This window comes from Perissodus microlepis, chromosome 4 (assembly GCF_051167445.1).
Source record: "Perissodus microlepis isolate ML-2025 ecotype Zambia chromosome 4, ASM5116744v1, whole genome shotgun sequence".
Classification (NCBI taxonomy): Eukaryota; Metazoa; Chordata; class Actinopteri; order Cichliformes; family Cichlidae; genus Perissodus; species Perissodus microlepis.
The window spans coordinates 11468792-11483266 of record NC_140464.1 but is presented as its reverse complement, the minus strand read 5'-3'; the positions used below and the strand labels follow the sequence as shown (position 1 = coordinate 11483266).

Here is a 14475-nt window from a genome sequence, read left to right as displayed (position 1 = left end):
GATTATGTGACTCTGTTAGTTTCATGGAGACTTAAAAAAAAAAAAAAAAAAAAAAAAAGTCTTGTTCAGCCTTTAATTCAGTATTAAAAAGCAAACATGGAAAAGTGAGCTTTGCAGAATTTGGCTGATATCTAGAAGAATTAACTGATCTATACATCTTACTTAAATTATGTTTGATCTGCCGTTATAACCTAGTCACTGACCAGGCGTTGTCTTTCTTGATGTCGTCCTAACACAAGGCCTCTGCTTCTGACTTCAGGCCAGAGCCAAGTGTTTCCTGTAGGAAAGAAAATAATTTGAAGGTAACATAACACAGAAGAAATATCTTATGAATTTCAAGGTAGAGGCATAATATTTTATAGTGACAATGGACTCAATTTACATTTAGCAGTTTAATTCAGTGTTTCCTTTAACCACTTTTACCCAGTGGTGTTTAAAGACTCAAAAAAAATTATTCTGTATCTAATCAGGGCCTTTTCCAGGAAGCAGGTTTAGTGAAAACTCTTGTTTGTTAATACTTAGATGAGACACACTTGGTTTTCTGTTTCAGGAAGAGTACCAATTTTGAGTAAATGACTGAAATTAACCTGCTCACTGGCAGGCTCTCTCTGAATCCCATCCCCAATCTGCATGAAGCTTTTGAGGCAAAATACTGTTCAGTGAAGACTCGTATGTTGTGTTGGAGATGTGTGCACTAAAGACAGATTCTAAAATAGTCTTGTAAATCTTATGTAAATGAGGACTGAACGAATGACTCTTGATCCTTTTTTGTTTTTTGGCAATATCACACAAAGAGTTGGTGGACTGATCCCCGACTCCTCCAGTCTATGTATCCTTGGGCAAGATACTGAACCTCAAGTCGCCCCTGATATTGAAATAAAAATGGAGGCTCATCTTCTACCCATTCCCATGGTGAATCTTGGCATCAGAAAGTGGTTATCATATGAACATACAGTGGATTGAACCAACTATGATCAAACCTCTTAGCTCAATGTTACACTCTGATTTTGCTGAACCTGCTTTGTGGAACAAGGCCCAGGACAGGAAACACAATAATACTTTTATGCATCATATTGTTAACTTGCATATAGAGCAGAAATGGAAGGTGAAAGCTCTCATGACTCATTGTGAAGAAATGTGAGAAACACAAATGAAACCTGAAGCAATGAAGAATAATCTCAAGTTTGAAAAAAATGCCCCAAAGACTATTTTGGGGTACCTTTTTTAAAGTGCTTTGAAGGTCTAAGGCAGGAGTGGCCAACTCCAGGCCTCGAGTGCCGGTGTCCTGCAGGTTTTAGATATCACCCTGGGTCAACACGCCTGAATCAAATGATTAGTTCATTACCAGGCCTCTGGAGAACTTCAAGACATGTTGAGGAGGTAATTTAGCCATTATATCAGCTGTGATGAATAAAGGACACATCTAAAACCTGCAGGACACCAGCTCTCAAGGCCTGGAGTTGGCCACCCCTGGTCTAAGGTTTACATTTCACAGGTTGTATTCTGCACCACCCGGTCAACACCCTAATAAGTGAGGGTACCTCTTGCAGAGATGTGCCCCTCTTGACTAGTGAAAGTTGCCTCTGCTGATGAACACCTCTCCGACACAGAGAGCACAGGATCCACTTGAACGTCCTCCGCATCTCATCGTCCCGTAGGGAATAGATGATAGGATTGACCAGAGAGTTGCACTCAGCTATGAACAAACAGTATTTCTCATAGCGGTTGGCATGACTCTCTTTACCCAACAGTCCATCCAGTAAGAGAGTCACGAGGCCAGGCGTCCAGCAAATTACAAAGGCACCTGCAGAGATGCAAACTGTTGATAAGAACTGGAAGTAAACTTCATTTAAAGATGTGACGTAATGACACACCAGAGTCTCTTGGGTCATACTGGTAGCTTGCTTGCTTAATTTCAAGGCTTGTTGCCAGAGAGAACTCATTTATGCTCAGGAGATGAGTCACCTAAAGAAAAAGTTGTATTAGGACGATAAATCCATGTCAGTTTTACTCGGAAATCCTAACAATCTATCAGCTTAAAAGATCAGCAGTAATCGGGTATGATCTGACAAACAAGAGCTGCAAAACTGGTTGATAAATGACTGGGTGTACACACGCCAAGCATTAAAACTAAGATCAGTGAGATAAAGCACATCAACAATAGTCAGCTTTACTACAGAAAACAATACTGAAAGTTCATATGAAGTGAAATTCAATAAAAGTCACTATGCTTTCCTGCAAAAATCTGAAAATAATGCCGCCAACGACTATCAGTATGTTAAAGTTTTGTACAATGTACGTTAGTAATTTAAGAGTGCTAAAATTTTCAAGCTTATTAGAAATGAAACTATTCTAACTTCCCCTTTGACCGAAAAGTAAACAGCTCCTCACCCAGGACCATGGATATCGTCTTCATCAGGTTGACAACAGTCTGCTGTCGGATCTCTGTGACTTGTTGAGACGTGTTCTTACTCTGGTTCTTCACGTAGATAAAGATTCGAGTATACACGGCCACCATAACGAAGAACGTGAGCAGGTTGAGGACTGCCCAGAAGATAAGGAAGCGGCGGCTGTAGAGCGGCGCAAGGGTGGAGCAGTCCTTAAGATCACACTCACAGTTCCAAAATGTCGGCACCAGGCCCATGATGATACCTGTGGCCCAGATGCATACTATCAGCAGCACCACACGCCGCTTTGGCATAGTGCTGTGAAGCTGCATGGTGATGATGGTCTGGTGTCGCTCCACAGCGACAGCAAGGAGGTTGGCCACAGAGGCTGTCAAGCTGATGTCAATCAAAGCGCCGCGGATATACCACTGCTCCTTGGTAAGTGTTCTAGTCCACGGGCCTGTGTGCAACATCAGGTTGGTATAAGCAATACCTGCAAACAGGTCTGCTGCAGCCATGTTCCCCAGGAGATAGTAGATAGGAAAGTGAAAGCGGCGGTTCATAAAAATGGCTATCATCACCAGCAAGTTGGCCAGGAGTACAATAACACATACTGTCAAGCCCAGTCCAATGACAACATAGTCCCGTGTATTCCATCCCGTACTGATCGTCTTATTCACCACTTTGTAGAAGAAGGTGACATTCTCGTTGTAGTAACAGGTATTCTCCACAATGCTCTCTGTGGCCATACCTGCAGACACAAAGTGCATGTTCAAGATGTTAACCCGCTGTCTACAAGAAGTGAGTCAACATTGAATTTTTTTTTCCCAGTCTTGAGCCACATCCCATTTGCATATAGTGGAAAGTGGAAAATTGGATCAATGGATTTCTTGAAAAGTGTGCAAACATGCATAAAAATTTAGTATATGAAGCAAAAACAGAGTTTGAGCAATTCTAACAAGCTTTAAAGTCAACGTTTGGGATGAAAACCTTTGTTCTTCAGCACAGCTGGAACGCTCTCAAGTACACTTCAGGAATACTTCTCCAAGCTGCTTGAAGGACAGAGCTCTTCTTTGGATGTTGGTTGCCTTTTGTTCCGTGCTCTGTCTAGATGATCCCACACTGTTTCAATAATGTTTGAGGTCCAGGCTCTGGGGAGGCCAATCCATGTCTGCTAGTGATCCAATGGGGAGCTTTTTCCTATCCAAATATGCTTTTACTGCATTGCCACTGTTTTTTGGATTGCTGCAATGCTGAAAAATGGAGACATCACTTTCCAGAGTATTCCATGGTGGATCAAAATCTGACTGTACAATTTTGACAAGCTTCCCAGCACCACAGACTAAAATGCAGAAAAGAAATGGCTTTAGAATTTTAGAAAGTGCTGAAGACACTCACTGTTGTACTTCTGTCTTGACCTCATGTGTACACTCTGACAAGGATTTAAACCAAAAATGCAAAATTTGGATTCATCACTTCATAAGGGCTGTTGCCACCGATTTTCGGTTTAGTTCTTGTGTAATTTGGCAGACCTCATCCTGTTCTCCCCGTTTCCACCGAAAGCATTTCTGATGAGACTTTAGTGAACAGTTGATGGATCAACTGAAACACCAGAGGCCCTCCTGTGTCAGGTCTTTCCCATTTCTTAAGGACATTACTTTCAGATACTGTTCATTTTATGTTTTGTTTTGACCCCTTCTTTTTTGGTCCTACACTTATCCAGTTTCCTCATTTTTTGAAGGACACACGGAAGAATCACCTTATTGGTGTAAGAATACACTACTTTTCTGCCTGTCTAATTCTGTTGTCATCAACTAAAGAAAGGAGAACAAATTATGTGTTTTCACCACAGGCTGTTAATAACAAATGGCTACAGATCAAACTTAGAATTTGCTCAATTTTGCTATTTTTTTCTGTTGACTCAACACTGGTTCATCTCACAAGTTGGAGACCTTTTTATGCTTGAATAATTCATGTTAAGTGACTTCTGAGGTAAAGACATTCTTCTACAAAGACTGAACTAAAAGTGATTCTTTGCACCCATATCACTTGTTGTAAAAACACCTCTGACACGATTGTGCAAATAATTCCCGTATCTGAGTCATGGTACACCCAGCAGTGACTTTAGTCTCAAGTGTTAAAACATGGACGTCTCTGCATTGATTTAGGGCTGGATTGGATTGTTAATTGGCCTCGTCCAAGTGCAATGATCCAAAACAACATTAATAGTAAAAAGTATTACAAAAGCAGTAAGACCGTGCGTACGTGCGGCATTAGAAATCTGAAGAAAGAAAATGCGCAAGAAATTCTGGTTTTGTGCGCACACGCAAGGCTTTCGTTGTGAATTTAGAGTTTCAGGTGTGCGTCTAGAGTCTAAAACAGTGCTCTTTCTGAGACAGCTGGGGTTAAAGGAGATAAAAGTCGGAAAGTAAGACATTTCCGTTAATACAACCTGTTCAGACCTGAAGCGAAGTAAGCTATGTGTCACTAATACCCGCTCGTGTAACTTAATCTCATGTAGACTTTTAACATGTAAAATAAATAATTAAGTAAATTACGACATGAACCCTACCGTCCGTCTTAGCGTGTCCTCCATCAAGACAGGTCCGACATGAAACAGGGGGTGTTGGGTGCCATTTGAAAGGAAAACAGAAGACCCTCTGGTTATTTTCACTGTTAAGTGTTCAGGCGACCGCACGTTTTCAAGCCGACGCCTTTCTGAATGAGGATCAGCTGGACCTGACTGACAGGTATCGGTGCTGCCTCCACGTACAGCTTGAAAAATCAGACAACAGAAACTCTGTTTAAGGCTAAACATGAACTAAATTTGAAATAGCTTTGGGACCTGCTGGAGGAGTTTTATCAGTGAGGAATACAAAGGAAAATGCACCTCGAATTAGAAACAGTAATGCAGAAGAACAGAAGAAACACACGCAGAACCCCCCCCCCCCTCAGCTTTCTGAGTTCAAATTCTTAATTTGTACTGACTATAGAAAGACATTTACACTGAGGGAAAAATCACTATAGTGATAACAGCACTGTTTTTAATAACGTGGACTAAATTACCACAGTACTGCACATTTGTTGAGAGTATTTGTATTTAAAGGTTATTTAATTTTTGCAGTATTAGAACAGTGTGAATGTTGAATCGCGAAGGTTTACTGCCCTCCAGTGGCCGCGGTCACGCATTGCAGTCGGAGTGATTATTCCTGTACTCCACACAATGTTGCTCCAGGTCAACAAATGAAAGTGACTCATCACTGTTGTAAATTCTAATAGCTTTGTGACTTAAAATCATTAAGAAGAAAAAAAAAAGGCTGGAAAACAGTGACTACCTGATTTAAATCTAACGTTTTAAACAGTGCAAAACTAGTATCAAAGATGCAGATTTGCGTAAGTGGGTGGCTTTGTGCTATCCTGTGAGTTAACAGATGTGTGAGAAGTTTGTTTTCTGATAAAAAAAAAATACATATATATATTTCTAAGACACGTTTGATATATGTTAAAAATGTTTATAAACAGTCTTTTCATTGTTTAAATCTAACCATGTTACATATACAGACTGATGATATTGAAAATAACACCAGCAAATCAACGATGCTGCTCTTTAAATCACCAAAACCAGATTTCTGACAGCATTTCTCTCCCACGACCCAGTGTTTTCACCAAATTGCAAAAAAGTATGACATTTCAGATACAGCCATAAACACACACTGCCCTAAAAATACACAATTCTCGGTCACCTTGAGTTATAGCTTTTGATCACACCAATGATACTATGTGGAGAGAGATGCAACTAAATATCAAGACATGTATACACCTTTGAGCACCCTGAAACTCTGTGGAAGGTTAATCTTTAGATGCATGAGTGACTGGACCCTGCACGTTTCCATCACCGGGTCAAAAATGTCTAGAATCAGTGTGTTTTTATTTTCATTTGGTGTCATTTTTGGTTAAGAAGAATCATTTGTATTATATGTTGGTCTACACAAGAATCAATCATTGTTTTAATTTTGTATTTTTCACTATTTTTAAATTTTTAAAACATTTTGTAAATTGGGACAAAAAGAGACAAACCAACAACATCCACTTTGTGTGTGTGTGTCACTGTCCATACAGTTTCTCTCTCTTTTCACTTGTGAGACACTGTCTGTTTCTGACTGTAATTACTTCACACAGGTACATGGCATTTGGTTAGCCCTGTCTGCTTTTTTCCTGTGGCTGAGTTGTGGCTTTTGTCACCCCACAACTTACCATTGGTTCGCTGATCACAGTCCACTTCTCATGTTTGGTGTGACAAGCTCTTTTGAGAGCGCAGTGAGGAAGACCTATCGTGCATTGGTGATACCATTCTTGAATTCAGGGTGCTGACCCATGAAAAAGGTGTAAGCATTCAGGCTGGTGATGTCCAGTTGTACCACAGCACCATGGGCAGCCTCTGTTTTGACATTTGCAAGTGTAGATGCCAACATATCTGGTCTATGGGGTCTACACCTCCTTTGGCCTTGTTGTAGAATGTGATCAGTTCTGTTTATTTCTTTCTGGTATTTTTATCCACCATTGATATTAATCATCACAACAACCTTTCCTTTCTTTCTGACATAGCTGACCACAGTAAGGCAGACACTGAAGCCAAACTCTGTGCTGTAAACCTCCCTGAACCTGGAAGCCTGCAAAATGGCATGATATCAAAAACATGTTTTTTTGAGGAATAGCTGGAACATGAAGTGATAGAAAGTTTTCATTAAGAAAACAACCTGACCGGTTGATTTTATGCATCTTATGCACCTTATGCACATCAGAGTTAAGAGAGTATCTCACATAGCAGAAAACAGATGATCAGGAGGAGGAAAATGCAATGCTGTGGAAGACTAAGCATGAAATGTATCAATAGCAGATAAGATGAGGTGGTTGACATTAAGAGGGGGTATAGCAATGCCGACAGGACCCAGGTTGCAAGCCGTGCAAACCCTATGGAACATAATTGAAGCAGGTTGATAATACTACCGGTTGGACTTCAATCAGGCACAGTGGTCTCTTTTCTATTGACTACATCCCAATACCAAGAGCTGAAGGAACAGCTGAAAGAAATGTGGAAAGCGACGTCCAAGTCAGATCCTGTGATAAATCCCGAGATCTGTATAGATGAGTGTAGTAAGATACTCTTGATCTTTAATAAATACACAGTAAATTTCCTGTTCTAGTTGTGTAGAGTAATATTAATAAGTAGGTAAAGCTATTTATTAAATGAATGATACACCAGTAATAAATACATGCTATCTCACTTAATATCTGAAACAGCAAACACGGTGGTAGAAGTTTATTTCTGTTATTGACAGAGGTGATCAAATAGCATTACTTAATGTTTTTATGCCCTCTTGCGGTCATTTGTGGAACTACACTACATTAAAAAAGCATACTGTGGCGTATTTCGTTCAACAACCTCTGAAGGCTGTAACGTGACCATAATTATTTTAATTTTTTATCTTTATACTTTGAAGTATTGTAATAAAAGAATAATAATAACAGTAAACCAATGTGTTGTGTGAGGTGAGTTTTTCAGTCGCAGGTAGAGCTCTGTATTGCTTGATTTGGATGGGAAAATGGCAGCTCTGCTACAGTAAACTGGTCAACTGTTACTAATTCATGTAATAATCGCACTGACAATTCAAAGCACAGAGATGTATAGACTGAAACGAAGGGTAATATTTACTTAATTTTAAATTTACTACTTTATTTTGAAATTAATTAGCGGAAGTGATGGCACGTTTCCTAGCCCAAACTGGAAATCACTGATGATCATTTTATACAGAAGTGTGACACTATTTTTGATTGATTTAGAAGTAACAAATATAACTTGATAAATAAAAATAAAATTGATACAACTAACAATTAGCCAAGATTTTTTTTTTTTTACTTTTTACTTTTTTACTTACTTTTTTACGTTTTTACTGTTGTTTTTTTAAACACGTCAGTTTGTTTGCTACATTTATTTTTGAAATTACGTACAGGAAATATACGTTTTAAATTGTTATTTGCGGCAACTTGACGCTTATAAGTGCAGTAGTTCCGCGTTTTGACCGCAAGAGGGCAGTGAACGTTCACTTTAGTAAAGGACTATTTATTAACCCAAAGAAAAACAAACTGTTATTAAGCTGCGCGTGTGAGCAACGTCCATTAATGCAGCTGAATATATCTTCGGGAATTTGTGTTTTAAATGAATATTGTATAATAACTAATAAAGTCACGGGGTCACAATCTTGTGCACTTCTAATGTAGTGCCTGTCCAAAGCATGGATAAATGAGAGGGCTAAAAAGGAATGCCCAAAGGTACTCAGCGATATAAATAAATATAACCTGATAAGTTAAAAATCATATTTAATTTAGGCGCTTTCATATGAGTATGCTTAATACTTTATCTTTAAATTAGGTTCAGAAATGTTAGTCCCTTATAAGTTTGTATTGACGGCGAAAAGACGTGTTGAAATGTAGTTCCTGCCTTTGACCGCCAGAGGGCAGTGAACGTTAATAATAATAATAATAATAATAATAATAATAATAATAATAATAATATTATAGATATTGACCTTTCCTATCTTGACTAACCTAAAAGCAGTTATAACGGCGCATGTGGGCCAAGCCCGCAGTTAATTATTTGTAATGTCCCTCTAGTAAACATCTGACGTGACCTTAACTTCAGTCTATATTAACAATTCTTATACACGTATTCAGTCTAACTTGTTACACAATGCGCTCGCTCTAAATTTTCCAATGTGACCACCAGAGGGCGTTTGGCATTGTGCCCAGTTTGGCATCAAGTCAGACATAATACAATAACATCACTTCCGACAAGTACCTTCAAAATAAGACATCCTAAATTTCTATATTTTCCTACTTGATAACATTAGTAAACAGCTTGAAATAATACATTAGCAGTCTGAAGAATGTATTATTACAGCAAGAACCGTAAGAAACCCGCTTAGCCAATGTTTTCTGACTAATTAGCTGTGCCCCATGTACAAAGTGCTGCTTTCTGCAGGTATGTTACAAAAGCTGTCTCTTTGACTTTTTGTTCATACCTGTGAAGTATGATGCAGAACTCAATATAAAAATGCAATTTTTTAATTTCATAAATACAGGAGATTGCATTCGTTTTTAAACTCGGGCTTTCTTGAGACTAAATAAGCACAGCCCTGTGCTCATTTAGTCTGTGTTTAGGGAAAATTACAGGGAACATTTGTCATTCTTCATAGTAATCCCAACTATCTGCTCCCAGTTGAGACTGTGCTGCACACAAGCTCCATTAGATTTCAAACAGAAAGAGACTGGAAAGAGGAAATCTTTGTTTATTTTTTTATTTTCTATAAAAAAAAAAAAATTAAAAAAAAAAAGAGAGAGATGAGTTTATTCAATGATCATAACAGACTTAATCAGAGACCTCGATAGACCACTCACATACGATAATCGAGGAAAATGTCTGAACAAAACCCCCAAAACAGAACAAATGTAACAAAATAAGATACCTGAATAAAGCAAACTCTGGGCTGAGCTGCAGGTCAGCACATTCTCCGTAAAACTCATGGCACATTATGTCCAACAGTTATTATGACAAGGGAAAAAAAGGCTAAAAAGGAATGATATTTTGTTTTTTACCCTTTCAAAACCAATCTAATAATAAAATTATATAGTTATATATCGTGGACTTCATAGAAATTAAAAGATGTGACTCAAGCACAGAAACGAGTTCTCCTGAAGTACTCACCCATCTTTTTATTCTCATTAACAGACTGCTTATCTACATCGGGAAACAGACCTCCCTGCACCACACACTGAGAAAAGAATGAAACACACACACACACAGTCATACAGCCATCCAAATTTACAGTCACACTCACAGACCAGACTCAAACGCTAGTGTGGTGACACTGAAACAGATCTATCTAAAATGTGCTGATTGAACAAAATGAGAAAGTAGTTGTCAGGTGTGTACACTCATAGAAGTCCAGCTAAAACTAACTTTAAAACCCGAATATTGGTAACGGGTAAAGTATAAAACGCTGTCTTTTCCTTTTTTATTACTTTTTTCTTTTTTCCCTTTCTTTCTTTTTTTCTTGTTGTGTGTTTTTTGTTTTGTTTGTTTTTTTATACACAAACTCCTTCAAAAAAATCTCCCACCCCACTTAAATATTACACCGCCCACTGCTGACTCGCCCCTTTCTAAACCCGGTCAAAGTGTAATATAAGCCAACGAGAACTGCAATACAATACAGGCACTGGAGAAAAAACACCATAAGAGACAAGTAGAAAGGACGAGATGTATTCGGATTTCAGTCGATCCCCGCTCAAACAAATGTCTCCAAGAACATAATTAGAAGAGTCACATCCACAATTTTATCAAACAAGAACAAAGATAGAAATCAAAACTGTTTTTTCAGCATTTTCTGTTTCTTGACTTGTGTAACTGTTTCTTTTTAGTTTATACTGTCAACACTGTGCCCTCGGTGAACTAGAAGACGATTCGATGTGAAAAATCTAACAGGGAGCTCTCTCCAGTCTACTACTTTACTAACCTGATTGAAGTAACAGCTACAGAAAGATGTTTGTCTAATTCCCCTGATAGTCCCACCTTCATCAGAGGGAACAATAGGGGGCTTGACTGACCCAGTAGTGACTGTTGTGAACCGGCCACTCAGAAAAACTTCTCCAACAGTGTGTCTAAAAGTGTGATACAAACGATGGTGCGACATTTGTAGTGAAAACTCAGAACTAAAGCTTAGAAACGACCGGACTCTCTCCTTCTTCTGCTACCGATTTCCTACTGTAGCTTTAAATTAAAAAATAAAAGGCAAGATGGAAAAAACTTGACTGACTCTGTCTTTGATAAATACTTGCTGAAACTATGATAATGCATATATTGAGGGTATTTTTTTTTAGTTTTTTTTTTTTTTTAACTAGCTACCAAATGTTTTAGGACAAGTAATTTAGCATAAAAGATATCAGGGGTTGTTTGGCATAGAAGTAGCTGGCGGAGTGTGTTGGTGAGAAGATTCAAAGAGGAAGGAAAAAAGAAAGAAAAGAGATTCAAAATAAACAGTTATTGTAGTATAAGAAAATACTTCTTTACAGTAGATACTAGATAATGAAAAAAGGTCTGCACTGCTCCTCGCCTCGTCTGCAAATGTTTGTTTGTCCGTTTGTGCAGGCCACAGAAGATAATGGTCAGTTTAGGAAAAAGAGGTGTAAGGCAAACTGTACCTTCTCTGCTGAGAAATATACATGATTTACAGTATGGAAGTAGCCCCCCCCCAAAAAAAAACAAAAAACAAAAACCGAAAACAAAACAAAACAAAACAAAAAAGTAATATTTTCACTTACAAGAAACAAAACAGAACACATAAAGATCAGTCTTCTTCACCAACTCAGACATCTGGCAGTTCTCTCAGTGTCTCTGCAGTCTGTCTGAACATTATCAGTGGGATGTCTTCACGCTTGTGGTTACCGTTGTACCCACAGACACACACGCACACACTGTAAAAACCAAGTGTGAAAAAGGCAGCGCTGCCATCAGGGGTCCGCTTTTTCCCTGTTACGCGATATCAGCCAGGTAATGCTAAATATCCAGGAAAACGACATCCAAAACTAAGCGACTCGTCCCTGTGTGATGTTTGTGTTCAGTCCACATGGGCAAACCAAGCTGTGACCGCCCGTCCAGTGTTTGTACTCAGTCTCAACAGGGCCCGTCACGTATACGTACAGTCCGTGTCCCTCTCTGCTGCCTGATCTCCACATTCTTACTTTAGAGGAGGTTTACATCTTTTTTCTCCCTTTCTTTCTTTTTTCTTTCTTTTTTGCAGTTTTGTTTCAGTTGCTCTTCTTCTCAAAACAGGTTCTCCTCAAAGATAGCCATTAAGTCACTTTGGAAATTCATGTCAATAGTCGCTGCCATCTGTAGAGAGAGAAGAGAACAGCCATTATTGTTTATGTTCAAACAGTTCACTACCTTTTGTTTTACATAGTGGGTGGTATCACAGCTCAAGACCCCCACAGATCCCAGAAGGGTTAAACCTAGAAAAATCATCTCACCGCTTCCCGCCTCCTTCTCTCTTGCTCTCGTAGGCGGGCCCTCTCTCTCTCTTGGTCTAACTGGTTCTGTGTGGTGAGCTGAGGCGGTGTGGGAGGTTGAGGAGGCTGCTGAATGGCGGGAGGCTGGGACTCCTGCTGCACCGACTGCTGCTGCTGCTGTTGCTGCTGCTGATGTTGTTGTTGTGACGGGGCTTGAATGTGTGGCTGCTCAAGACGTCTGCGAGGCTCATCGTGCATCCTTCTGCTTTGCTCCATGACCTCCTCTTCATCCCGACCTCTGGAAAGCAGAGCAACAGCCATCAGTCAAACGCTCAGCATGTTGCTGAAGGGGGTTCATGGCTACATAAGCGATGTCCTCACATATACATGTGGTGCCCTGCTGGGCCTCACACAGGACACTTAAAGCCCACAAAAACAGGATCATCACAAAGATTACTACAAGCATTTTTTTAAAAAATGTATTTATTTTTAAAAAGAGGGTGTTAGGACCCTTATTGTTTACTGGACTATTCCTTATTACTGAGCAGTTCAACATCTACAATAGATGAAAAATTAAAAGCTCGTTCAGTGGCCTCTTGCATGAAAATCATCAGACAGAAGTGGAGGGTCGACAGGCTCATGATTAATGATATTCCATGATAACCTTGTCAGATCTGATCATTTTTAAATCAATTTCCTCTGCTACTGTGCCCTTTCAGTACACTTTAATCTCTGTGGCTGGTGCAGTCATAAAATATGACCACAAGAGGGCATACGATATCTTTAAATCCAGGAATTCACACTGTGTATTAAACATCAAGCAGCTCAAACAGATATTTGCAGTCATTCAAATTCATTGAATGACTGCGCATTGCTATAGACACAGTTAACTATAATATACTTTATATTATTCTGTCATGACTTTTTCAAGCAGATATACAATAAATACAGGACACGAATCTCCTCAATCACTGCTGCTTTTTGCCCCTTTTGTATTTGTTACTGACAATCTCACCGTAGTTTGTCTTGCTCTCTGCGTAGCCTGTCTTTTTCTGCCTGCTCAGCTTGGGCCTTCAGGGCCTTCTCCCTCTCCTCTTTCTCCCGAGCAGCCCGACGGAATTGTTCAAAACTGTCACTCGAGGATTTCACTGCCGATAAGGGCGTAGACGTGGATTTTTGTGCCAAACTGGCCCACGAGCCCATATTCTTCAGTTTCACATCCTGAGGAACAGACACAGAGAGATCAAATCAAAAATTCTGGTAGGTGGAATCGTTTTGGGCTACAATCAGATGTATATAGAGGTATGAGTTACTTTTATAAACTGACTCTTGCACCCACCTGTACCTTTTTGGGGGCAGAAGGAGCCTTGGACTCCTGCTTGAACTTCTCCTTATCTTGCAAAGAGGTGGGTGGCCCACTGGGCTCAGAGGAGCGGATGACAGGTCGCGAGCCTTCCATGGACTTCACATCTGCTCAACACAAGAAGAATCAATATCCTGCACAGTTTCTTAATTCTTAATTTCATTTTGGGGGGAAAACGTTAAGGAGAAGTAGTTAGGGAGCTCTTACTCTGTTGGCTGTGGCTTGGTTGACAAGGCTTGCTCTCAGGATGTTTATGATGATCTGGTCTCATTGCAGGATTAAATGGCTCCCCTCTCATCACTGGTGATGGAGGAAGTTTCTCCTCTTTTAACACACCTTGGGTCCCAGGGGCCCTTTGCTGCATGTCAATCAAATTGAATCAAAGTCAGACCTTATTCGAGCCTCGAACTCTGCTTCAGTTAAAAACAGTTGCCAACCTGACAGAAATGTTCTCACCTTTTTAGGCTGCATGTTGTGAGGTGGAGACTGGTGAGACACAGGGGGATACTGGGGAAGTTGGGGAGAATTCATCATGAGAGGGGATGGGTTGTCTCTCATATGACCTGTAAACAGTAGAAAGGGAAATAAGATGTCTGCAAACATGATTCATTTGGGAAAAAAAAAATCCAGGTAACAAAATATATTTCTGTCCCATTTCATTCG

General features: G+C 39.6%; 2 protein-coding genes across 6 annotated transcripts in view; both read right to left on the bottom strand.

Annotated features, from left to right (window-relative positions):
* Positions 1–54: 54 nt before the first annotated feature.
* Positions 55–5132, bottom strand: lpar2a (lysophosphatidic acid receptor 2a). 3 transcript variants are annotated; one of them, XM_084925686.1, is made up of 5 exons: positions 4960–5132; positions 3378–3729; positions 2392–3138; positions 1542–1804; positions 55–277 (listed from the first exon to the last, which is right to left on the bottom strand). In XM_084925686.1, the coding sequence occupies exons 3-5, from the start codon at positions 3134–3136 to the stop codon at positions 230–232; spliced, it is 1056 nt and encodes a 351-aa protein (XP_084781812.1). In that variant the 5' UTR covers positions 3137–3138; positions 3378–3729; positions 4960–5132; the 3' UTR covers positions 55–229. The 3 variants fall into 3 exon arrangements, with proteins under 3 accessions (XP_084781812.1, XP_084781813.1, XP_084781811.1); XM_084925687.1 differs by having other exon boundaries at positions 3378–3640; XM_084925685.1 differs by lacking the exon at positions 3378–3729 and having other exon boundaries at positions 4960–5131.
* A 4594-nt stretch (positions 5133–9726) lies between these two features.
* Positions 9727–14475, bottom strand: part of brd4 (bromodomain containing 4) — a 36389-nt gene continuing 31640 nt past the window's right edge. For 2 of the 3 annotated variants that reach the window (XM_084925680.1, XM_084925678.1), the window contains exons 14-19: positions 14269–14375; positions 14020–14170; positions 13789–13919; positions 13465–13670; positions 12471–12747; positions 9727–12333 (exon numbers count right to left, since the gene is read on the bottom strand). In XM_084925680.1, the coding sequence (XP_084781806.1) occupies positions 12265–12333; positions 12471–12747; positions 13465–13670; positions 13789–13919; positions 14020–14170; positions 14269–14375 (941 nt within the window). In that variant the 3' untranslated portion in view covers positions 9727–12264. The remainder of the gene's footprint in view (positions 12334–12470; positions 12748–13464; positions 13671–13788; positions 13920–14019; positions 14171–14268; positions 14376–14475) is intronic. The other variant, XM_084925679.1, reaches the window with a different exon arrangement.